Source organism: Molothrus aeneus, chromosome Z, assembly GCF_037042795.1.
Source record: "Molothrus aeneus isolate 106 chromosome Z, BPBGC_Maene_1.0, whole genome shotgun sequence".
NCBI classification, from domain to species: domain Eukaryota; kingdom Metazoa; phylum Chordata; class Aves; order Passeriformes; family Icteridae; genus Molothrus; species Molothrus aeneus.
The window spans coordinates 31,853,539-31,879,898 of record NC_089680.1 but is presented as its reverse complement, the minus strand read 5'-3'; the positions used below and the strand labels follow the sequence as shown (position 1 = coordinate 31,879,898).

Sequence of the window (26,360 nt, the reverse complement as noted above, 5' to 3'; positions counted from 1 at the left end):
CCGCCCCGCCGGTGCCGCAGGAGGGCCCGGACGCGGCCCTGGGTCCGGTCTCCATGCTGCGCTGGCTGATCGGCGGCGGCCGGGAGCCGCAGGGCTTGGCCGAGGTGAGACGGCTCCCTGCGGAGCCCTGCGCTTGGGGCTGGTGATGCCGTGAGGTCGGGATGCGCTGGGTTATGGCCTTTCCCGCAGGGTGGGTCTTGGCCCCGGGATGAGCCGTGCTCCGGGCCGGGTCTCGGCCTGCGAGGTAATCGGACTGATAGAACGGATTACGAGCGTCCTCGAAGAGAAACAGGGGAGCTGGGAAAGCACAGAGGCGAACCTCAAGGCCTGCGACTAGGTCTGGGCACTTCAGTTCAAGGAGGACATTGAGGTGCTGGAACGTGTCGGGAGAAGGGGAACAGAGATGGTGCCGGGTTTGGACCACAGGTCCTGTGTGGAGTAGTTGAGGGAGCTCCGTTGGTTTTATCTTGGGGACAAGGAGGCTCAGGGGAGATCTTGTCGCTCTCTCCAGCTACCTGAAAAGAGAGGGTAGCCCTGGGAGTTGGTGTCTTGTCCCAAGCAACCCGTGACAGGATGAGGACACAGTCTCAAGCCGCACAAGGGGAGATCCAGGCTGAGCATCAGAAATAATTTCTTCACAGAAAGAGTGATTGGATATTGGAATGGAGTGCTCAGGGAGGTAGTGGAATCACCATCCTTCGAGGTGTTTAAGGACTGGACGTGGCACTCAGTGCCGTGGTCTAATTGACAGGGTGGTGTTTATCATAGGCTGGGCTCGTTCTCAGGCGTCTTTTCAAACCTAATTGATTCTGTGAACAGCAGAACGATCGAGCTAAGCTCCTGCTTTGTGGGAGTTTGGTGTGTAGCTTTCGTGCAGTTCTTGCAAGTCCTGCTTTCAGGACTCTGAGGTCGATAATGTAAGTTATAGGCAGTAAGTTGTTATTTATGTGTCACAGTAGTTTGTAGTAGTTTACCAGCATTTGTTCTTAGTACGTCATCTATTAAATATGCTTTGTTGTGGAGTGTACTATACACTGACATCCTTGCTGCTGCTCAGATTAAGAGTAATGTTACTGGATTAGACGGAGAAATTTCTGCAATTTTCGTGTCTCTAAGAGTCTGCTGAAGTTCTCAGCATGGATTTAACAAGAGTTAATTAAAAGTATTGCTGCACTCCATGCACTTAGTGCTTTTGTAATCTAGGCATGTATGAGGAAATAATTGTTTTTCATTTGCTGCTCATGAGCAAGTTATGCCAATATTATGCTTGACTTTAAGGGTCAGTACTTAATTTGGGTCTGCACCAGGTTGGAATGATGATGTGTGGAAATACCTCTGACTTTTGTCATCAGTCAAAATGCCAGTTGGATTGCAGTCACATTTGCAGGTTTGCGTGCAGTTGTTTTTAGAAGGAGGATAGGGAAATACGATGCAGTTTTCTAAGATGTGCTAGAAAACCGCATTATTGTGTGTGCCTCTCCAAAGTTTGACTTCAGCTTTGGTTTATATACTGTGATTTAATAAAGCATGAGCATAAATCAAGGTGTGGCCCGCTTCTTCCATTCTGCCATTAATGCCTTGGTTAAATCCAATCCAGGGGACTTTTGTTCTCATTGTTTTGCTCTCACAGAGTTGTGGAACAATAGTACTAATTTTGCTTCTCAGCTGAAAATCTGAAGAACAAGTATTCCTGAGGGTTAGTCCCTAGACTTTTCCACCCTGCATGGTGTAATATTGTTTCATTTAATAATCTTCATCACCATTAGTTCTTCAATAGGTAAGAAAGCCCACAGCAGTGTGTGGGCTGTGGACTTAAGGTGCTTGTTTCCTGTGCTGTGACTTCAGGCAGATGTGTTAGAGTGGCGTTGCACTGGGTGAATAGAGGGAGCCTCTGGCAAAGCTGTCCTAAGTTTGTGAAATGGAAATTTCTCCTTACTTGTTTCTTTTTTTTTTTTTTTTTTATCTGTGGAATCAGAATCTCTTCAGTTGGTGGCCAGCCATGGTGTTATCTTAGTCATGGTGGCTCTGTGGTGGGAGCACTTCAGTGCAGGATCATCGTGGTCTATAGGAGCTAATCTGTCATGCTCTATGATCCATACATCAGTATTCCTGTGTACTCTTGTATCTGTGTTTTTCATGAATAGCTTTTGAAAATCCCACTTTTTAAATGCTTCACATCTTGGGAAGTTTTTAGGTTGAGATGAATTTTTTTTTCCTGATTACTGTAATGTTGCTTGCAGGTCATGCATAAAAGTATGCATGTTGGGAATAGATTCCATTAACATCAGTATCCAGATTTTACCTCCAGAAATTTGGTGTTGGTACAGGAGAATCCAGTTAGTAGTTTGTATAATAAAATAGATTTCTTCAGAGAAAGAACATTAATGTAACCCAACACTTGGGTAAATATTAATGAAGATCTGAAGAGAGCACAACTTGTTGTATGACATTTCTGGGGAAAAAGATGTTATTTTGTTCTCATATATAAGTACCTTACCAGCCCTGTACCTTTCAGTATTCACAGGCATTGTTAGAATTAAGATTAGACATATTGTTCAAAAGAAATAACATCATCTTGTATTGAATAGGAAGCAACATCAGACTGTAAAATTGGGATGTTAATGATACAAATTCTGAGTTTTTCAGAATGGTGTTAAAATTGTTTTCTGAATGTATGTTTTCTGATTGTAGTATTGGTATACTGAAATTTCCTTAGGATTTTTAGAACTCTAATTTTTTAAAAGGAGTGGTTTTGATTAGCTTATAATGAATGAACTCCAAGTTATTTAATTTGTTATTACAGCCATGCAGATTCTACTTGCATTATCTTAAAGGGGAGCTGCTGTTCTCATGTGATTGCACAAAATGAGGAACAGTTGCTTCATGAATTGCATCAGGTAGCACAAAAGCAATATAAAATCACAAGAGCTTCATTTAAAAATTAAAAACTCTTCATTTTAAAAATAACAACAGGTTTCTTTCCATCCATATTTATTAACTATGTTGTTCTTAGTTCCTGAGGAATAATATCGTAGTACCAATATCAAAGTAATAGAAAATAATTTATTAATCCTGCAAGAAAAAGTTCAAGTTTCTGAGGATGACATGTTTGTCTTTCATGTGTCATGTGATGGATATTGCACAGTGTTCTGTAGTTGCTGTTTTTACAATGTACATTCTGTTGAAGTTCTCAAAGAAAGGACAATCTTGGAAATAGTATGATGTTGACTGTTGTGTAAAATAAATCTAGAAGGGAGAGAGTGCTGTCACTATTTAGATGGTTAAAGAAAAAGTCTGGCAAGTTGTTTCAGAATGTTTCAGATCTTAATTACAAAAAGGTTGTCTTGAAATAAAATGACGATTGAGATTGGCAGAACTATTCTGCCTTAAAAATGCAGCTCTATGCAGTATTTTATTGACCCTACCTAGTGATCAGCTTGCTCCAAGTGATCGATTGTTCTTTTAATTAATAGTCTAGTTGGGGGTAATTGCAGATGCTGTTCTATAAAATGATTAATCATTCTCTATATTTTTTTAAGCAGTTTGCTGTGGTATTTTGTGAATAGAGTACCAGTGGGTGATTTACGTATTATGCAACAAAACAGCATTTGTTCTTGTTTGTTTTAAATATGTTGTCTTTATATAGGATTTTAACATTGAACAGTAGATGAAAGATATGAGAGGTTCACAGCCATCCCATAAGAGGTGTAATTTAATGACAGACTGAATGTATGGTGAATTGAGTCATGAAGCTGGCTTCACATGACAGCTTATAACTGAGCTGGTTTTCATCTCACTGTATCAGCAATTAAATCAGTACAGAATGTTTTTGTTGAGAAGAAAATGCTATGTTGTAATTTAAAATACATTCTATAGAAAGCTATTATTTATATGAAATAACAGGAAATTATGTTTTATTATGATTTTCATTAAAGCAAAATGGTATTTCAGAAACTTTACACATGGGTCTGTATGTAGACTGTTAGACATTACAAAGACCTGATGAAAATAATTATGTTAGTACAAAATAAATTTACTTCCTTTTTTATGAATTTTAGAAATCCTCTGTACAGACAATTGGTGAAGAGCAAATACAGAATCCTTACACGGAGCTCCTTGTGTTGAAAGGTCATCAAGATATAGTACGATTTCTAGTGCAAATAGATGATTTCAGGTATGAAATGCCATTTCAAATTGTTTCACAGTGTCCTTGGCAATATGTTTGTAAAAATGTAGTAACATTTTAATCCTGTGTTTTTACTTTTGGGGGTGAGAGCTTGAAAAACTGGTGTTAAGTCAAGGGATGAATACTCCCTTCCTATGTTACTGTATCTTTTAAGTCAAACTTTAATGAGAAAATAATGATCATTATGTTATGTTTCTCAGTACAGATTCATTTGTTGTAAGAATTGCCTTTAGCTAATTCATCTGTTCTTTTTCAGTCTATTCCTGGTCTGAGTGCTGCCTTCTGTACATGCATAGATTCTTACAGAACAATATGCAGTCTGCTGCTGTTCTGACAGGATGCATGTGTCCTGTGTTTCTGAATTGAGGATAGCTGTTGTTTTACCTTCTGGTTCTACGAAAGAATGTAATAGACTCCTACAGATGTGCTGTAGAATTGGACATGACATCTTCAACAATGGGTGTTGCTTTTCCTTTCTTTCTGATCTTTTGTTGCACTTCTTTTGATGCTATAGTGCTAAATTCACTTGAGCTTTGGTTAATGCATTTTTTTTAGCTTTGCAAGATTTAAAGTTTTAGCTACTTTATTCAGAATGACTGCTTAGCAAAAGTCACTGTATGCCCGACCTCTGCGTTACGTGTCTCTTCCAGTTTGATCTGGTTCAACTTGCTATACTTCTTTGAAACTGATAGTTCCTTTGTTTCTCTCCTTCAGGTTTCAGCTATATGCACCTTTCTGTATATTTCCTAACAATCTCTATCTGTAACTTCTGAAGACTGAGTTATCTATCTTCTGAGGACAGAGTTATCTAAAAACTGGAAAACTGGTTAAGAAGATGAAATAATTGTATTTACCTTTGTAACTTAGGAAGTGTGACTGAGAGTATGAATTATGATAGTTGGACATTACAAACTAGTTTCTATTCTAGTTTTTTTCTAAATTTACCTTGCATGTTCTTTAATTTAACATAATTCTATGAGAGAAGAATTCATTTTCTGCTTTAAAAGTAAGGTTGCGGAGTCTTAATTCAGTCATAAAATGTAGTGACTCTTAACTGATGTGGAGAATTAAATAGAAAATGTTAGTGACTAAGAACATAAGTAATAGGCAAGATTAGCTCTGTTAAGGAGATGTAGTAATTTATATCTTTTACCGATTAGATATACAGAAGGGAAATTCTAATATAGTCATCAATACACTGCATGAAGTTAACATGGCCTAGAGTTTGTTTTATATCCTATAGGTGTTTTGTGATGGAAGATTCTGAAGATTCTCTTCCTCCCCATGCACATTGATTGGAAGAGACCTTGCTAGTGGTCTCTTCCAGTTCAGAAATGCCCACAGAATCTTTATTTTCTAATATTATATATATCTATATATATACATAAATAAAATTTCACAGAAGACTCCATGGAGGATTTTTAGCTTGCCAGTTTTTATTTTAAATGTTATATATATATAAATGCATGTAACTTTCCTGACTATATATATATATATATATATATAGTCAGGAAAGTTACATGCATTTTTATAACATTTATTTTTCTGTGTAGTAGTCCACCAGAAGATTCATATAAAAATGGAAGAATCTTCTGTGGTTTCTTCAGTCTTTTTTTTCCCCAGACAACTTAGTAAAATAACCCTTTATCAAAGTACGTTTTTCTCAAATGTAAACTGAATATGTGTAATTCATCTTTGTAGAAACACCACAGTATTCTTAGCTTGCACATGCAGTCTTATAAAAAGAAGTCTTTTTCCATTTTGGGCTTTGTTATTTGGTGGCAGGTAAATTACTAAAGCTAAAATAATGATAATCATTGTAAAACTAAAGCCTTAGTGGTGATGTTTAAGATAGGTTGTGAAATAGTATATGGATAATGAGCGAATTGTGTAGCTGGTTAGTATTCTGAGAGTTTGAGGAGTTTAATAGAGTTGTTTCAGTTGTTACTGGCAGTAATTCTAAATTTTATTTATCAAGAATATATTTTCTATATTGTTAAACACATGATAATATTTTTCACTTAATTCTTTTCCGTAAGACTACTATTGTTACTCAAGCTTCTGAAATGTTTTTGTTTAGTTTCTGCAGCTATTCCATTGTGAGCTTTTTGTCAACTATTGTAAGCCAAGTTTCACGCTTCAGGTCTTTAGATAATATCATCTTAGTGAGAATTTTACAGAAGGATTTTCTTGTTTTCTCAGTGGCTCAGCTAAAACCAGTGAGTGGAAAATTTTCTCATATTGGTTTTTGAAGATACTAAATAAATCCTCTATGAATGTAACAGAAAGCTGGTTGGTTTTTTGGGGTTTTTTCTTCTTTGCTCTTGTACTTTTTAAACATGAAGTAAGGCTCATATTGATTGGAAGATCACTAAAGAAGGCTAAGTCTCAGCAAGAGTCTTCCAAAAACTGGACTGAGGTAAAATTGCAAGTAATACTCTAGCCTTTGACACATTAAATTAAACAGAGTTCATAACACATTTTAAGAATAGATTTTTTTTTGATCATTTGACCATTCTTTGCTCCTTCAGGAAACAGACAAGGTTATAGATGATGGTGATCATGACTGAAAAAGACCGAGGTGACCCATGAAGACATTTTATAACACTATTGGAATTCTTAAGTCTTGTTCTTATATTAGGTATATGTTGATAATCACCTATTTAAATACACTATTTCAGTTTAGAAACTGTAATTAGGATTTCAAATACATGTTTTTTCTTTAAAGACTGAATCTGATATATCTTGTAAATATTTTTACTTCTGTAAGTATTTACTGCTTTTCCATTACATTATGCTATAATGAAGTTTTCAGTTTGTTATGGTTCTTTGTTTGATTTGGTTTTTTTCCAGGTTTGCATCTGCAGGAGATGATGGAATCATATTTCTGTGGAATGCTCAGGTTAGCTGTCTTTTTTAGGGGTGGCTTGTCTGCTCTGGACAGGGTAGATGTTGTAGAGAAGAGGTGGAAATGTCTAGGAGCAAAAAAAGCAGAATAAATAAGGATTGCTGCAGAGCTACTGTTTGAAAATGTTTTTCTGTTTAAAAGCAGAAGTGTGAAGTTGTGATTTTAGTTACTCTTTGAAAGTATGTTCTGTGTTTGCTGTAAATGCTGAAATGCTGACTAGTAACTCAACAAATATGTAGCAAGATCCCAAACTTGCCAGGATTTTTATATACATTTAAGATTTAAATACATTTCAGTGACTCTATTAGTAATTCCTCTTTAGTATGACTGATTAATGGAGAGCTATCACAAAATTGTATTTAAAAGATTCCAAAGTCAGTAGGAATTAAACATTTCACGCCATGCATGAACATGCCCTTAATTGCTTGCTGTGATAAAAAATCTTCTTACAACTTTTGAAAACCTTAATAAGACATTAGTTTTATCATACAAATAGTGCTCTGTAAGTGTGACACCTGCTGTTTTGCTCTACTGCTCTGTTTCTCTGTATCGTTGACAGCACTGCAGAGACAGTTACTGCAGAGAACCGATGAGCATTAGACCTAGGTTAGGGAAGTCTAGTATATGAGTTACATTGTTTAGCAAGAAGTATGAAGGTTCTGCAATGTATCAGTCATTCAATTGAGGAAGAAAAAATAACAGACTTAAAATATTCTTTTAAATATAAATAAGAATTGTTGCAGAGCTACTAATTCTGAAAAATTTCTGTGACATTTATAATGGTCAGAAGGAGAGACTTGAAACTTTTGAGCAGTTTCTGCTAGTGCTTTGCTGGTTTTGAAAGCTTTTTATAATTCTATAATTTGTAAAAGTAAAGGGATTTTAGTATTAAAACCCACATGTGTGAATTTATATGCACAGTATTCTGAGCAGCTTGTAAACATAAAACTCATTTGGATATCCAGCTTTATGAACTGAGTTCCATTTTCTATTTCTGTGGGAATTCTATTGTGTTTGTTAAAGCAAATCTTTGCACTTTTAATTTAAAACATTAATCCACATTTGTCAAGAAGTTTGCAGTTAAAATTACCCTGTATTTTAGCTGTATTTTTGAAATGCCAATTTGTTTCTGCTTGTTTGTTTGTAGGGTTTTTCCATTTACTTAAAATGTTAGTAGAAATAGCTGTAGTTGTCTAAAGCACCCACTTGAATCTATAGACAATGAGCATAGTAAGTAAATCTGGCAGGAGGTTGGCCATAAATATATGTCAGGTTTTTCCAATAGTTCAAAAAAAATTCATTTTCAATTAAGGGTTTGTCAACAAATCTGAATTGGTGTAGGATTTATTAAGAAGGATGATTAGCCAATATTTGCCTTAAAAGTAAATGAGTTTAATACAGAATTGTGTTCTTAAGGGCTTTTAGAGGTTTTTTACTCAGAGGATAATTTCCATTATGTACTACTTCTTTAAACTTACTCATAGTGTGTTATTTCATTTAAGATCTTGAACAGTACTGAAGGTAGTAAGTAGAAAATCCTTACATTTCTTAAGAAAGGGCAGTTTTAAACTCACAGTAATTCTTGCTTTAAAAAGTAATTTAATACCTATATTTTCTGCTATTGTAAGCATTTTCCTATTTTAACCTTAGTATTCCATGATTTTATTTTTCAGACTGGAGAAAAACTTCATGAACTTCATGGCCACACACACAAAATTACAGCTATAGCACCGTTTTCTTCATCAGATGTTGCTGAAGAAAAAACTAACTTGATTATAACAGCATCAGCTGATAGAACAGTTATTGTATCCTTTGATCTGGAGAGAATTTAAAATTCTATGGACTTTTTGTGGCTTTTACTTCTAAAGATAGCACTGACACAGGCTACAGCCCATCTCAAAACTTTAAGGCTACCCATACCCACTAGGTGTAATTGGATTACACAGGGGTTTCACTAGTTATTGTTCACATGTAGATACATCCCTTGCCACAAAAAAAATGAATCCATAACAGGCCTTTTATGAATATAAATATTTGGCCTTTATGAATATATAATTTAGGCCAAATACTGAGAAGACTGTCAGGGTTTGGGAGACTGAGTCTGCATACCTCTCTCCTAATCTGTCATTTAGTTACCAAAACAGCATTTTCATTTATGATACATAGAAACCTTTCAGTTTCCTTAATGAATAAAGACAGGTTTGGGACTGCACTAGTGGCAGACAGGTTCAAAAAGTGTCATGTTTCCAGTCCACTGTAAAGGTACTGAAGAATGAATCCCTATGAATGTCTGTTGTTTTGTTTTATACATTAAGCTATTATGTCTGGATCATGGGTCATGTGGGCAGGTTTGTTAGAATGAAAGGCATTGCTTTATTTAAGAATAGGTACATAATGGCTGAGAAGTGGGCATAATTCTTAATTTGGTTTTGGATCTCTTAATACCTCAGTTTTCTTTTTGAGAGGAGGTAGATCAAAGGTAGTGGTGTGACTTGGTTTTATTACTGTGTTGGAAAAGGCAGCCTACAACATTTAAAGTTTTTGCACTGTTGATGAAAAATTTAACATATTAGTGTGTAATGAAATATGTATTTCTCAGAGACCTTGATACTGTATTTCGTAGTACTTACAGATTTATCTAACTAAAGCTCATGATCATTTCACTGAAAAATTCCCTGAAGAACTTTTGCAGGAGACATATATCTGGTTTTTGTTCTGCAGTGTTTGACAGTTCTTCAAAGACTGAATGTATGGTTGTCTGGAGGGAGTGATCTATGTGTTTGGAACCAAAAATTAGATCTCTTGTGTAAGACCAGTCATCTTACTGATGCAGGTAAAAATGGAAATTACTCATTATAGTTGGTAAAGTGCAAGTAAAATTGATCTGTATAATGATGCAAAACCAACTTGGCAAATTCATTTTAATTCTAATGATAACATTATGTATTAGAGCCACTCTTTATTTCTTTAAATGTCAAATTTAATAGTTTCTGAACTAAGACCTCTTTTAATGTTCTGTGCTGTGTGAATTTTAGAATATCTCAGATCTCAGTAACTAGTACAGTACATTGTCTTGAACTACAGGGCTAGAGCTCAGATACTGATTCATGTGTTTGCTGTAACATGTACCAGATCCTTTGACTGGCTTTTTGTCTGATTGAGTGGGAGTTTTATTATATTTCTAGAGTGAAAATTTGTAATAGCAGGACAGTAAAGACTATTTTTTTTATTGTTAAGAATCAATACTTTTGATGTAGAAAATGCATGTTTCGATAGGAATATAATAATCAGAAATCACTGTCAATCATGCTTTTCTGTTAGTGAACTTCTATATTATCTGTCCATGTGAAGAAAATTTTTCATGTTATTGCTGTACTTTACCAAGATGCTTACGAAGCTGTGAATCACATTCAAAGGTGGAACTGATATTGGCCTTATTTTTGTCATAGAATAAAGTACTGGTAGGCAAAGCCTCCTAAGTCCTTGAGGGTATTAATAGTTCTTTTGGTTCAATGTGAAATATCATGCTAAATACCAGTTGGACTGTGGTGCTTAGTATGGACTGCTGTTGAAACTTTGGTACAAGGAATCAACGGAATGTGTGGCATGGGCCCTCTCTTCTGTCCTAATCTCTGACTTCCTTTGTGGGGAAAGAGGTTGCTTATTCCTTGAGGAATTTTCCTCTAATGGTGCTTTGTCAGAGGGTGGGGAAATTTTCTGCAGGATGAAAATAGATGATAGCAAGCTGGGCATTTTATCATATGCTTTATTCTTCTTTGTCTTGCTCTGCACGTTATTTTAGAATTGTGCACACTTGAGATAGTATCAGTATCTGATTTTGGTAGTGCCTGTGTTTAGAGCTGCAATAATTGTCATGGTGTTTTTAATACTGTCCAGGATTAGAACACAAATATCTTAATTGTATGTAAAATAAAAAGATCATTTAATTTCAGCTTCACCACAATTTTGATGTTCAGAATTCTGCTTGATTCAGACCAAAACTCCTGACTTACCTCTGTTTGAGATAAACTATTCATGTCTGATGTCATTTAACTTAAGTCAGTAGACTTTGGTTTTGATAAGTGGAAAGCAGATTGTTAAGAATTTTATTAATAAATAGCAGTTTGTTGTGTTTTCTTGTGATCAATCAATATTCTTTTCCCCCTTTTTTCAAAGGCATCAGTGCTTTGGTTGAATTGCCCAAAAATTGTGTTGCAGCAGCAGTTGGCAAAGAGCTAAGTGAGTATCTTGCATTTTCCAGTGTTCATGCTCTTCCATAAGAGCTGCTTATCAGAGATATGTTTGAAGACCACTCTGCTGAAATTTTATAGGAAAAGTAAATGGTATTAGGGTGTAGTCAGCAATGTTTTTTCTTTGACCATTGACAAAGAGGAGATTATACTAATCTTACTCAAGAATTTTTGGAAATATGCATCATATACAAAACAAAATGTTTCTGTATTTAGAATTATAGAATTACTAAGATTGGGAAAGACCTCCAAGATCATTGAGTCTAAGGTTTGACCAGTTACCACCATGTCAACTACCATAGAACTAAGTACCATCTCCAGTTATTTCTTGGACACCTTCAGGGGTGCTGACTGCTCCACATCCCTGGGCAACCCATTCCAATGTCTAATTATTCTTGCAGTGAAGAGATTCTTCCTGATGTCCAACCTGAACCTCCCCTTGAATAGCTTGAGGCCACTTCCTTTTCTCCTGTGACTTGTGGCCTGTGGGAAGAGGCCAATGCCCACTTTGGCATGACCTCCTCTCAGGTAGTTGTAGGAAGTGGTAAGGTCTCCTTTTACTCCATGCTAAACAACCCAAGCTCTCTTCTCATAAGACTTGTACTCCAGACTCTTCACCAACTCTCTTGGTGTTCTGTGAACAGACTCCAGCACCTCAATATCTTTCTTGACATGAGGGACCCAGAACTGAGCACAGAACTTGAGGTGTCGCCTGAAGTGGTTGTTGTGGCCTCACCAGTGTGGAGTACAAGGGGACAGTTGCTGCCCTGGTCCTGCTGGCCACACTGTTGCTGATGCAGGCCAGGATGCCACTGGCCTTCTTGGCTACCTTGGCACCCAATGGCTCACGTTGGTCAAGCAGGACCTGCCTTTCTTAAACCCATCCTGTCTGAGCCTGATTCCCTGGTTGTCCTGTATGTGCTGTGTGATTACACTCAAGATAATTTGTTTCATCACTTTACCTGGCACTGGCGTTAGGCTGACAGGCCTGTGGTTCCTTCAGTCCTCCTACAACCAGGCATGTAGATGGGCATCACATTAGCCAACCTCTATTTGACTGGGACCTTCCTGATAAATGACAGAGATTGGCTTGGTGAGCTCTTCTGTCAGCTCCCTCAGTGTTAGTGCCACCTGTCCAGATCTGATTATGGCAATTGACATTTGTTCTTCTGGAGAAGGTCTGGAATTGCTTATCTGAGTTGTCAAGATATTCAGATTCTCTAGAGCTTCCTTATCCTGGGATCTGAAGTATGAGGTATTGATGATCTCTAACTATCCAAGGCTATAATGAGTAGCTTTATAGTACCCTTGAGATAGAAAAGAAATTCCAAGACCGATTAAAATAAAGTCTTAATTTCTGACAATATTGGTTGCTTTACTAGAGGATATTAATATTAATTGTTTTTGAATGTTATTGTTTCACATAGATGAGTCCTCAAGAAAACATATTTCACTTGTACTAACTTATCCATAAAGGTGTCTGATACTTTTCACTTCTGGTGTTGACCAATTCTCTGAATTTCAGAGTTACTAGGCTGAAGTGTTTTATCCTATATTTGCTGAGGCCTTAATGGTAACACTGAAGTAAGGGCTTCCTGTTTTTTGATTATAAGTGGCTCTTATATGGTCTCACAATGTTTAATTTGTGTCTCTAAAAATGTTGTTTTATTTAAACATAGCTCCATCTTATTCCAAATGAAAAAGCTTATTTAGACAATTTTTCTATCTTTGAAGTTATTTTTAGGCTGAGTGCTTCTAACAATGGGTATGAAGGTTGGAATATTCTTGAAGTAAAGCGCCTTGTTGACCATCAGGATAACATTTCATCATTAGTCAGTGTTAATGGTAAGAATAATTTTATAATATTACTGGTTTTGTTAGTTACCAGTGGGATATTTCACCCATGGAGTTTTTATTTGAACTAAAGTTTTAACTGGAGTGAAACTTAGTAACTAGTGGATGTACCTTTTTGTGTAGCTGCAAAGGTAGTGATGTGACAAAGTACACTTTCTTTATGGATTAACAATTAAATGAAACCAGATGAGTTGTAATGTAGAAGAGTCAATGTCATTGATGGAAATGGAACTCTTGGTCTTTCTATTGTGGAAGTTAAAAATGCTACTTTTTTTGTCTTGTTCCTTCTTATTGTTAAAATGGGATATGCAATGCCATATCCCTTGCAGCTGTAGTCCTAAGGTAACTGGAGATTCTGAGTGTGCAGATGTGAGCCTGCATGTAGAGCCTCTATAGAGAGGGTCTGGAAGCTGATATGATCTATGCTGCTCATTAGGGTAATACTGAAATAATACCTGAAATTCTGTCTGCTCTGCTGCAAGCATCAGCCCTTTCTACTCTTCTTCTTCCCTTTTTTTTTTTGGTTTTTTTTTTGTTTGTTTGGTTTTTTTTTGTTTGTTTGTTTGTTTTTTGGTTTTTTTTTTGTTGTTTTTTTTTTTTTTTATGGAGCAACCCCACAGCCAGGAAAAGGTGTTACTGGTGGGATAGAGAGTGTTTATTTATCCTTGGCTGTATCTCTGTCTGCCTGGCTGGCACAAAGAGGTTGTGTTACAGAGGTAACAACAGGCTGGAAAAAAGAAAACTTGGGTTCTATGGTACATGTTTCTGAGCTTAACTGTTGCCATTATTTTCTTCTTTTTGATTATGAAAGGCAAGCAGTGTTTGGCTTAAAAAGACAAGATGCTACCTGCATTAAGTACTGTTGTAGAAGTTCCTTTCCATGTGTGATAAAGTCATGAGCAGTTACTTCAATATTGCCATTAACTCATTCATTTAATTTGTGGTCAGTATTTCTATTTAGGGCAAAGATGTACTTTGTTGTGTCTGGGGGATGTTGGGGGATGCTTCCCCAAGGAATAGAAGGGCTTTTTATGTAGAAATGAAGTTCAAATATTTGTACACACTTCTGGTGGTGTTCCTTGCCTTTGCAACTCTGTGCTGTGCTCTGTGGCCAGTGAATGTTCTTCTTCCTAATTCTAATTTTACATGAGCACTTGTCTGAGCTATGTTAGGTAATTTGATGAGTATTTACTCAAAGAGAGAGGTTTTTGTCCAGTCAGTTATGCACTGCACAGTGTACATAGCTTTATACATAAATGGGCTGTCTTTCTAGGGTTGTAGCTTTGTGTGAAATTAATTTTTTTAATATCATGTGATTTCTATGTGTGTTTTTTTCCCCTTCAGATTTGACTTTTGTGACAGGTTCTCATATAGGTGAGTTAATAGTTTGGGATTCGCTTGACTGGACAAAGCAGGCATCTGAGTGCAACTTCTGGGACTCCTCTGTCCATCCAGATGTACAACCAGAAATAAAGTTATCCCAAAGCCCACATGAAACTTCAGTTCAACACTTAACATCTGATGAGGAGGTAAAAAGCTTCAGAGTAAATTGCTTTAAGTAAGCTAGGATGATCTTACCACAGAAGACTGAATGGTTTATATTTTCAGTTTCCTTGTTATAATATGAGAGACTTTTTTTAAATGTGCACAGCTATTTTATATGGTCAGTGGTTTTTATATAAAATATTTGCTGTTGACCTATATGAAGGGTTTAATATGTTGATGGTATGGAAACTAACATAATGGACTGTCACAACAGCATTTCTTTTTGACTAATAAAGATTTATTACTTGTTTAAACTACCACTAGAGAAAAGTAAAAATGGGTGTGTGTTTTGATGGCATCATCTTTTGTAGTCCAGCTTCTGGAAATACAGTTTTCCCAGTAATCCACCTGTTTGAGCAGTTACAGCTGAGGTTACTGTGAGAATACTATGGGGTACTATTTAAGAGTAGGCGTATGTCTATGCTTAATAGTAAATCAGTATTCCTCTTTCTGTTCAGGGGGACTATACAGAATTGTATACTCAAATGTTTCCAAGATCCTGTCTACTATAGTCATGCTTTAGAGATAAATTCTTGGTCAGAATACTCAGTTAGAACTCAGTTATCATACAGCAAACACTAAAAATACTCAGGTTGATATTTAATTTTGTGAAATGTTACCAACATTTCACAAAATTAAATGTGGCAAAATAAAAGATCTTTCAATGTTGAGGTACTCTGGGATTTTGTTTGGGGCATTGTAGGTCTGTTATTGAGAATGATTAAGAAAGAGATTCTTGGAAATGGATTCAGATATATAAGCTGTAAAAACATAAAAGCTGTGGAAAAGCCTGAATATAGGGTAAGGACCAAACAGTCACCTGACACATTTGCCTCTTTCTGAATAGAACTTTCCTAAAACACTGGAGTGAGAAATACTGTGAGAAGTTGGGGGGCCAAAAAAGATTTGGCTGCCCTTAAAGGTGGGATAAACAGTGGTTTTTTTGTTAATGCTTATTTCTACAATGAGCCGAAAATGGATTTTATTTAGGATAAGTTCTGTAATTTAGCTTCAGAACACTTAGATTCCATGCTTGAAAGCTACATATGATGTGTTTTAAGGGAGTAGGAAAGAATTTGAGGAAGGACAGAAGTTTTCAAAACATTCAGTGTGGAATCTGGGGCTGCTGTCTTCCATTCATGAGACTGAACTAAATAAATAGGTGTGATTTTTTTTTTTTAAATTGTGAGAGTTTTGAATGATGGGAAGAAAAGGTGGTTCTAGTATTACATACCAAAATAGGAGGTGCTTTTAAGGTAGTGCTGTCTGTATTGTAAAGCTCCTCAAGGAGCTTAAAGTGTGGTGCAGAAATGTATTTGTCTAACATATTATTTTGTAATGTGCTATCTCAAAGCAGACCACTGCTTTTCATGTTAAAAAATAGCATAAAATATATGTTTTCTCTGTCTTCCAGACTTGGTAGTTAGGTAGTTGGAGAAGATACACTTGTCTAGTTTGACACTGGGCTTGTAGGCAAAACATGATTCAGAAACAAATGGGATGGTAAAGGTTTTCAAAACTAGGAAACAGTGCTGAGGAGTACATCTGCTGTCCTGGTATGTGTGTTTAGCTTGCCTGTTAATAGAACTGTACAATTTATGCTTCATATGTTTTATTTTCTTGGATTTTGAGTTGACCAGGATTTTGCCAGGGCTTGTGAAAAAAGAAGAGTGCTCCACGAAGAGCATCTTTTGCAAAGCTCTAAGATTGTATGGCTCAAGTTGGAAGAGTTATGTTGAAAGCCATTGCATTTGAACCTTATGCAAAACTAAGATAAGGGGCTTAGTGGTTTGTTTTTTGTCTTGATTTCCTATTGGTGGTATCAGAAATCTGTTCAGCTTCAGTGCTCCCACAACAGATACATGTAAGGGGAAAAAAAAAGAATAAAAACCTGAACAAAGAGTTTTGAACAATGTCAAAACATTGATGAATATATACAGGAAACTTTAGTCAAAAGACCCTAGGCTACGAGTTGTACAAAATGTTGACAGACATGTAGTGTGAATTGTATATCAGATATTAATGTTTGGGTTGTGTAAAAGAAGCTGGCTGTTCAGGGAAATGTTCCTGAACACTGTCATCTAAACAAGGCATGTTCAAAACTGCAAATATGTACTGAATGGAAACCTTTTGCACTCTTCTGGTACTGAATACTAATCATGTGTACATACACAGGATTGTACACTTGTCCTTTTTAAGTTCATCAAAAGACATGAAGCAGTCCAGTTCCAAAGATCTGTAAACTGTTTCTGGTGTCTTAGGGTCATGATGGTTATGAGATGGAATGCCTGCAATCTTTTGAAGAAGAGCATTGAATGCAAAATGGAGTATTGTGTAATGCTTTGCTATGAGAGAGTTCCTTTTCTGAATTCAATAGAGTTCAAATGCTTGAGTAAGGTCTCTTTATCCATCTCTGTCTTCAGTTAAGAATAATAGTAGTTTTTCTTGATAAAACAAGGGCTTTTCAAAACATGGGACAATATTTTACTGTAAGAACATGAGCATTTAATTACAGAAGTGTATTGATTGGTTGGTATCTTTAGTTTCTGCTTAGACTCTGAAGAACAGGATAAAAATACAGACATAAAATTACTGCTTAGAATATAGGATTATATCCCACATTTGCTTTTAAAAAATCCATCTCTTTTTATAACTTGCTAATTTCATATGTTTGGGATAAAGCAATAACATGAGGATAGAAACAAGCTAGGTCATAGTATCATTGGAAATCCATTATATGCAAGGTGATCCTTCAGTATCTGATTCTGTAAGTTGTTCTATTGAATTTTCTTTCCAGTGTGTGTTTGCTGCTGTTGGGAAAGGCATATACGTATATAATCTTCAAATGAAGCGTGTGATTGCCTGCCAGAGAACTGCTCATGACTCCTCTGTGCTGCACATTGAGAAGCTTCCAAACAGGTACAAAAAACATAGTACATTTTGTTAATGCAATAAAGAAAAGCAAAACCTGGAAGAGTGACTAGAGACAGACTGCAAAGCTACATTGGATTTCTAGGGCAGGGACTTGATTTTCAGTTTGAGCTGCTTTTATTAGGTAGAACTTGTTGATCTAATTTTGGAAAATTTGTCATTGTAATTCAGTGGGAAAACCTATATTCCATTATGGCTGGTAGACAGGCTGAAAATATCTCAGCTATTTTCAAAATCAGATTTGATGAAGCACTTTTGTTTGTATTGTGAAAATATAGCTTAATGGCATTTTGCTAATAGAAAGCAAAGGCATATAGCATATATTTTTCATTAAATATTTTATAACACTTGAAATGTTTTAACAAAAAATAATAACTTGCAGTTTTTGTTTCTTAGTGCAGTTTCTAGTTTGAACTTTTGACAGCCAACTTGGACAAGTTGCTGCATATATATGTATATGCTGTAATATATTATAGATAATAGTATTAGATCCCATTATGTGCTTGTTCAATGGGGCAAAATCTGCCAGAAGATAAAAACTGAGGCCTTGGTCTTGTAACTGCATGTATGCTAAGCTGTTCTAAATGTGTAATGAAACAGAGTACCTTTCCTTTCATTATTTTTCTGTAAGAAAAATAGGGCTTTGCTTAATGAAAGTAAACTTACAGAAACCAGTTAGAGGAACTGTGTTTGCAGAGTCTAGACTGGTTGTGTTTTGGTTTACATAGTGGCATGGTTTTAATACGGAGTTGAAAAGGTTTATTTTTTTCCACTTATTCTAAATATCTGTTATACTTCTGCTACTAATGAATTTTATTTTCTGTGGAACATCTGCACACCCTGCTACATTTAAGAGTTCTAGTAAACTTGTATAGAACCTGAGGCACTTACTGTCTCTTTCATAGAGGCATGACAAGGTGATTTGCACAGGTAAGTATCCATGCTAGTGTTGCTTACCAACTGTTTTTACAGGCAGCTGATCTCCTGTTCAGAAGATGGCAGTGTGCGCATTTGGGAACTCAGAGAAAAGCAGCAGCTGCCAGCTGAACCAGTTCCGACAGGTTTGCTAGTAGTGGGGAGTGAAAGGAACATTTAAAAACTCAGTATTCACCATATAGGAATAGAGAGGCTTTCAGGCTTTGTAAAGAGAGATAATGTCTTGTGTTTAACCAACTGATTGCAGGTGTGGGAGGGAAACTGAAGAGAGTGTAGGTGTTCAAGTACTCCCAAGATCTGATATGGGATGATAGAAGATCCAGTTGAAGCAATTCTGTGCCATAAAGCTTACTTAAAATTTACAGTTGTATGAGCCAGTTAAAAAAAAAAAAAAGAACTGACAAACCTTGATCCTTTCCTCCTTGTACCAAACAGTATTGAATTCTATACCGTACAAGAGTAGGGAGCTTATGATGAAAGCTTGCAGATAAGCAGCTGGCAGCAAAAAAAAAAGTGTTTTCCACATCTCCTCTTTGAACTTAGAATTATATTGGGACATAGTTTGGAGCTGTATCCAAACTCACATACTGCCTCTGGGCACTGCGGTCCTCAGAGCTAGTTGATTGTGTTACAGGGAGCATTTTCCCCAAGTAAAGACATCCACAGAATCACAGAATGGATAAGGTTGAAAGGTTCTACAGTGAGTCATGTGGTCCAGCCTCCCTACTCAAACAGGGTGATCCTGGAGCACATGGCACAGGATTGTGTCCAGATGGTTTTAGAGTATTCCCAGTGAGGGAGACTCCACAACCTCTGGGCAACCTGTTCCAGTGTTCAGTCATCCACACAGTAAAGAAGTTCTTCCTCTTATTCAGGTGGAACTTCCTGTGCATCAGTGTCTGCCCATTGCCTCTTGTCCTACTACTCAGCGCCTCTGAGAAGAGCCTGGTCCATAGTCTTGTTACCTCTCTTCAGATACTGTTAGACATTGATGAGCCTCTCAAGGCTGATCAAGCTCAGTGTCCTCAGCCTATCCAGATGCTCCAGTCCTCTCATTATTTTTGCAGCCTTCTGCTTGACCTGCTTGCTTGTCCTGAGGAGTCCAGAACTGGACACAGCACTCCTGGGGAGACCTTGCTAGGGCTGAGTACAGGGGCAGGATTACCTTCCATGACCTGCAATGCTCTTCCTAATGCCCCCCAGGATACCATTGGCATTCTTGGTCACAAGGACACACTGCTGGCTCATGGACAGCTTCTTGTCCACCAGGTTCTTCTCCACAGGACCCCCAGGTTCTTTTCCTCAGAGCTGCTCCCCAGCAGGTCAGCCCCAGGTACCTGAGGCTGTTTCTCCCCAGGTGCAGGATCCTTCATTTGCCTTTGTTGACTTTCAGATGGCTCTTCTCTGCCCATCTCTCCAACCTGCCAAAGTCCTTCTGAAGGGCTGCACAGCACTCCAGAGCGCTGGCCATTCCTCCCAGCATTGTGTTCTCAATGAATTTGCTGAGGAGACACATTCCACCTTTTACAAGTCAAGAATGAAGTTCTGTATTAAACAGTTAAACAGTTCTGTATTAAACCTTGGAGGACTCTGCCAGTGACAGGGCTCCAACTGTGCCACTGATTTTGAGCCACTGGGATCTGTTGTTTAGCCAGTTCTTGATCCACATCACTGTCTACTCATCCAGCCCACATCCCTGAGTTTGTCTATGAGGATGTTCTGGGAGACAGTGTTGAAATCCCTGCTGAAGTCAAGTAGACAATATCCACTCCTTTCCCATCATCCATCCAAGTAATTGCTTCATTGTAGAAGGCAAATAGGTCAGTCAAACATGGCTTACCTTTATTGAAACTGCTGCCTGTTCCTGATCACCATCTTGTCATCCATGTAGATAGAGATGGTCTCCAGAATTAAGTGCTCCATCACTTTCCCAGGGATTGAGGTGAGGCTGACAGGCTGGTAGTTTCTCTTTTGAAGACCAGGGTGACATTTGCTTGCTTCCAGTCCTCAGCACCTCTCCCAGTCTCCATGACCTTTTAAAGATGATCATGAGGAGCCTTGCAGTGGTGTCCACCAGCTCTCTGAGCACTCGTGGATGCATCCACTCAGGGCCCATGGACTTGGAAATGTCAGGTTTGCCTAGATGGCTTCTAACCTAATCCTCCTTGACCAAGGGAAAGTCTTCCTTCCTGGTCTTGTCACTGAAGACTGAAGCGAAGTACAGTACCTGACTTCTCTGCATTCTGGTCTACAGGGTCCCTCCCTCCATTTAGGAACAGGCCTACATTATCCTTAGTTTTCATTTTGTTCTTGATGTATTTGAAGAAGCCCTTGTTGTTGTCTTTGACACCCTTGGCCAGTTTTAATTCCAGATGGGTCTTGGCCTTCCTTGTCTCATTTTTACTTACTCTTACAGCCTCTCTGTATTTTCAACTTGCCTGACCCTGCTTCCATCTCCTGTGTATTTCCTGCTTATGCTTGAGTAATGACAGTTCCTTTGTAGTACTTGCAACTCTTTGGCCAAGCTCCCCTGCACACTGGCAGTTGGGATCTTCGACAGGTGCTCTGGACAGTATGGTTCGTATCAAGGACTGGGAACAGTAACACAGTTGCTCTTCTGTAGGAATTTTTTGATTCAATATGTGAATAATTTTCCTGGTGTATCTTGTTTACCTAGCTATTCATCTCTTGTTGGTAACTTTTGAAAATGTATTTTTGCTGCCTAGGTTGATTTACAAACACATCTTCAGGAATATTCCATCTTCAGCATTGCTGGTGACAGGCTGATCTACATAGTGACAAGGGGTGTTTGGTTTCACATTATAAATTTATAACTTCTATGAATTAAGATGTTTGGAAAAAACCTTAGGGAGATACTGCTATTGATTTGCACTCTTTTTATTTTAGGGATCCCCTGAGAAGCTGTTCATCTCACCAGTTATCTCCCTTGAACCAGGACCATGATTTAGCGCAATTCTAGTTTTATGTGCTGATAGGGCTGAGGGAAGGATTGGGAATAAAGTCTGAACTGTGTTGTCAACAGAACCCAACCTTCTTACTTGTGTCAATACTATTACACAGTTCTGGGGCTGTGGCTGTGTACTTTTGTGCAATCTAAATGGAACATGTGAAGTACTATCTTTACACTCCACATTTGCTGATAGGTTTTGCTGAAGGAAGGAGGCAATGAGCTAGCACTTAGATGCTGTAGTGCAGAACATACAGAGGAGAGATTGGTGCCTCATTTTTGTGCTCTTTGCACAAGTAAGAATTTAGGTGGGCAGAGCAAAGATAAACACCTGCATAAACTTGTCCTGCACCTACTTTGCTGTTCAGTTCATTCTTTTAGGAAGTCTTTGTATTTGTTCCTAAATCTGTATATTGTCTCATCCAGGTGTGTAATTCAGCATGTTTTTTAAATTACATTAAGTGGGACAAGTAGCTATGTTTCCTTCTTCCCTCAAGATGAATAATCCAGATGCTAAAGAGCTGCACAGTACAGTGCTTTTGTCTTTGCCATACAGAGTGTTCAGCTTTTAGATTTTATATGGCTTTTGTAGTTCTCTCTTTAGCTAGAAGAAATAAATTGTATTTGTGATTTTTATCAAAATAAGAGATTTTTTTCCCCTCTCAGGGTTTTTCAACATGTGGGGATTTGGAAGGACAAACAAGCAGGCAAACCAAGCTGCTAAGAAGATGCAGGAGAATACACCTGTGTATTTCTTGGAGCTGGTTGGTGATTTGATTGGTCATTCATCAGCTGTGCAGGTAGGTCAGCTTTAGTAAGAATGAGAAAAAGTGGATGTTAGTAAGTAACATAAATTTGACAGTGTTTTTTGAGCTGTAACTTTTGACTGTCTGGCTCTGGAGGCTAGGAGCACATTTTGTGGTATCTTTAGTGCAGTGTGAAAATACTCAGTATACACACTGACTTAATATTCTAATGACAACTTGCTCGCTGATGCCTGAGGACTGTGTTTGCACATAAATGCTAGAGATAATCTCACAGAGTATTTGCTTCATTTAGAGACTGCAGGCAATACAGCTGGGAACGTGTACATGACCCAGACTTCATCTGAAGTTCACAATCTAAAGAAGGGCTTCTACAAAAAAAACTGAAACCAAAACACACAGAGTTATTTCTTAGCCCTCTGTGCTGTGAGCATTAAGGAGGTCTTTTAACTTAAGCAGTACTACCAGTATTGTTCCATGCTTCTGTCTGCCTAAAATAGTGGGTGTTCATTTTAAATGGCATTTTCCCTCCACACTTTCCTGTCACAAGGTATTGAAGTAACAAAGCACTTCGTTACAGTGGACTTTTACGTATGTTCTTGGCAAGAGCAGGGAGAAGGGCAGCCAGAAGGGGATAGCGTGGTTCTGGAGTAGCTTTGCTCACAGGCATTCATGAGGCAGACTGGATTTCAGACTGCTGCTGCTAAAACCTGAAAGCTTTTCTTTAATAGCTAAGGTGAACCTTTCTGCTAAAGGGATTTCTTCAAGGCTCTCTTTCCCTTTCTGCCATCTTTCTTTTGAAAAACTGTTGGAGGGGGGGTCTTAACCACTTGTAAAGTTGCTCTCTAAGCAAGAGGGCATAGTGTGTAATTCAGCAAGAGAAACGAAGGTGAGAGGCATACATTGGGTCTTGGCTGAGATGCAGAGCAAAGGAGTAATGGAGATGATGGTGGATGTGATTTCCTAAAATGTTCTACATATGGAAAATTTTGAATGGATTTTTTAAACTCTGGGAATATGGGAGCTGTTGAGGAAGAAAATGTCGAGTAGTGATGAAATGTGATGGCCAAGATGAGGACTTGGCAGACTGTGTCTGCTGGAACCCTGTAGCTAAGGGAGCTTTCCCAGGGCAGGTAGGTTTTGGCCTGAATGCTTCCCCTAGACAGATCCCTTTTACAAACTGCAGAATTAGGGCATTGTGAGTATGCGATAGTGACATCACTGGTTCCATTGGCTGTCTTGTTGGACTGCAGTTAGTGGTTAATTTTAGGCAGTCTTGTGATGATCTCGTAAGTCAGGGGTTAACTCATGATTTGTTAGCTCCATTGGTCTTGCAAAATCCTTCCTCTGGTGCTGTACTTCCCTCCAGTAATATGTTTCTTGCTTGTTTGACTTCCTCTGTGTGACTAGGCATGTGTCTGTCACAGCTGTTTGTCCTTTGATCTTTCCAGGCCTGCTGCTAACTCTGTGTTGTAGGGGGGAGGGGGGACAGTGTACCCAGTGAACAGAACACTTCTGTTCCCAAGAAACCAGATCAGAGTTTGTGCAAGTCGTTCACTCTTCTACTCCTGACTTGAAACAAGTTTCTTCAGAATTCTGTCCTTTAACTTACCTATCTGTAAGGCTTTTTTTAGATGGAAATCTTTCAGTATGAAGTGACTAATGAGTTTATTTCTGTGTAGCAGTTTTATGGCATCTCTAACATACAGTATGTAATTTTGTATTCCCATTTAAAAGCAGAGCCATTTCAGATATATATGTTTGTTTAATCCAGCTATACACTAAATAAATAAAGCAGTTGACCATCTTATGCAAGCGTCATGGTAATAATAGTTGTTTCATTGCAGATGTTCCTGTACTTTGGTGAACTGGGATTGGCTACATGCTCTGCTGACCACCTCATTATTTTGTGGAAGGATGGTGAACGAGAATCTAGCCTCCGCAGTTTAACACTATTTAAAAAATTGGCACAAAATGGTGATTTGCAGCTCAAACTTTAAATTGTTTGAATACAGGCTGTATATATGTAAACTGGATGTGTTTTAAATATGAGTTTAAAGAATCTGGGAGTCTGACTTCTAGTAGGGCTTACACTTAATGTCATGTGTTATATTGGGACTTCTCTTAGTTGCTACTCTTATCAAAGGGGGATGTTGCATTTTGTTATGCTTTGTCAGCAGAAATGGTGTTCTCTTGAAAGACTGAAGGTAATGATGACTCATTAAATATTTTCTAATATTATTCCAAATGTTTAAAATTTTCATGGGTGAATGTCAAAATTAAGACTTGTGAAATACAGTAGATGGATCATAATTAAAGCAGTTGAGGGCATCCACAATGCTATATGCAGGAAGAAGGCACGGGAAGAAATCTGCAGCTTCCTGTTCTAATTTATTTCTAGAAGCTAAACTTTCCTCATTGATGGCTCAGATTTGTGTGTATACAGAAAGCCCTGAAAGAAAGCATTCTCAAATAGAAATTTTGCACTTTTGGTTAATATCCTGCACCAATGGTAAGAAAAAAAAAAAAAAAAGGTAGGTAATGCCAGTTTCTCAGGTTCTAATTTTTGGCAAACTGAGGTACACAGAAACTGTTTACTAGTAGTAGCTGCAGTTTTACTTGGATTAGCCTATGTTACTGGACTTCATACAGCATTACTATTACACCATTACCAAGTTTAGCATGCAGTGTGAGTAGTTTAGCTTAGTCTTTCCATAGTGCATTCATCAAATTAAATTGTATCTAATAAAAAGCATTTGCCTTACCATGAATTTTCAGAATCCTTTCTTAAGCAGTAGGAGTTGATATTTCAATAGTAGTGAAACTGTGTTTTGCCATATGAATACTAAATTCTCAAGTCTGACTGCTGAGAAACCTCTACCAAGTTTGTAAGGTAAATAGTATTTCAGGGTTAAAAAATTAAGTAGCTAAGTGCACAGATACTAAGAGTCTGTAATAACAGCAGCTAAACAGGAGTAGGGAAAGAAAAGCAAACTAAAACAAAGTTCAAACCCCAGCAACAAAAACACAAAAGCAAAAAAGGAATCAACACACAAACAAGTAAATAATCCCCTCTCCCCCCTCCCCGCCAACAACAACAAAAAACAAACTGAAAAATGAAACAGTTAAACCAGAACTGATACAAAGATGGCATGAGGGAGGACAAGATAATGAGTGGTACATTACCATTTGAACAGAGAAGAGCTAGGGAAAAGGGAAAGTTTGGGAACTTAGTGGTCATAAAACTATGTAGAAGAGGGTGCTACTATCCTCAGGTCTACTCAGGAGATACAGCACTTAAATGGTGTGGGAATAAGTCTTGTGCAACTTTTCAGTGCCATCTCTTCCCTTTGAATCAGTGAGAATTGTTTTCAGTACAGGAGACTACATGTCTGTAATTCCAGACTTCAGATACAGTGGTTGCAGTAACTGTGATTAAGACAAAGGGCTAAGCAGATTCTCGCAAGAGCAAAAGGAGAAAGCTCCTAACTTCCTAGGAGAAACCAAAGAGGCTTTTAGACTTGCTACCCTCAGCAGCAGCGGGCTCTTTCCTTTCTCCTACCACCCAGAAGCCCGCCTTTGCCTCTTGAGTCTTGTTATGAGACTGTAATCTTCTCTGGAATGCAGGGCAGAGGGGCAGCAAGATTTTGAGTTGTAATTTTTCTCTACCTTAGTCAGGCTGTACAGCTAATCTTACTTGAGTATAGACCTCAAAATTACATATTTCAAAACCACAAAACAGATGTAAGAATTGTTAAATTACCATCTCCTTTCAATTCAGGGAGGTTAAATCCTGAATTGTGTTAAAGTTTGAGCTGCATGTTCTTTGCTAAGGCTGGCTATTCTGTTGACTCATGTAGGGAAGGCATTTGGATTACAGCTGAGGATAACATCCCTTTGTGTGTATGGTATTAAACTTGAGAGAGGAAAGCATGTTAAGTTTACATTGCTTCAGCTTGTCTTCTTCAGCAGATGATGCATTTTTGGCTTACCCAGGAGAAGCTGGGGAGATAAAATG

The 26,360-nt window shown here is 37.7% G+C and overlaps 1 protein-coding gene across 2 annotated transcripts; it reads left to right on the top strand.

Moving 5' to 3' along the window:
• On the top strand, positions 1-25,107 carry WDR41 (WD repeat domain 41). 2 transcript variants are annotated; one of them, XM_066569318.1, is made up of 14 exons: positions 1-104; positions 4,059-4,174; positions 7,040-7,088; positions 8,768-8,899; positions 9,294-9,356; positions 9,816-9,927; positions 11,271-11,333; positions 13,079-13,189; positions 14,543-14,572; positions 14,654-14,727; positions 17,541-17,662; positions 18,647-18,735; positions 22,245-22,378; positions 24,190-25,107. In XM_066569318.1, exons 1-14 carry the CDS (start codon positions 54-56, stop codon positions 24,340-24,342), a joined length of 1,299 nt encoding a protein of 432 aa, XP_066425415.1. In that variant the 5' UTR covers positions 1-53; the 3' UTR covers positions 24,343-25,107. The 2 variants fall into 2 exon arrangements, with proteins under 2 accessions (XP_066425415.1, XP_066425414.1); XM_066569317.1 differs by having other exon boundaries at positions 14,543-14,727.
• The last annotated feature ends 1,253 nt before the right edge of the window (positions 25,108-26,360 follow it).

Excerpts from the sequence above, each read along its gene's own strand:
- WDR41 (XM_066569317.1), top strand. The coding sequence starts at position 54 with ATGCTGCGCTGGCTGATCGGCGGCGGCCGGGAGCCGCAGGGCTTGGCC. Across the intron at positions 4,175-7,039 it reads GTGCAAATAGATGATTTCAG|GTTTGCATCTGCAGGAGATG; the intron begins GTATGAAATGCC and ends GTTTTTTTCCAG. Across the intron at positions 9,928-11,270 it reads CAGTCATCTTACTGATGCAG|GCATCAGTGCTTTGGTTGAA; the intron begins GTAAAAATGGAA and ends CTTTTTTCAAAG.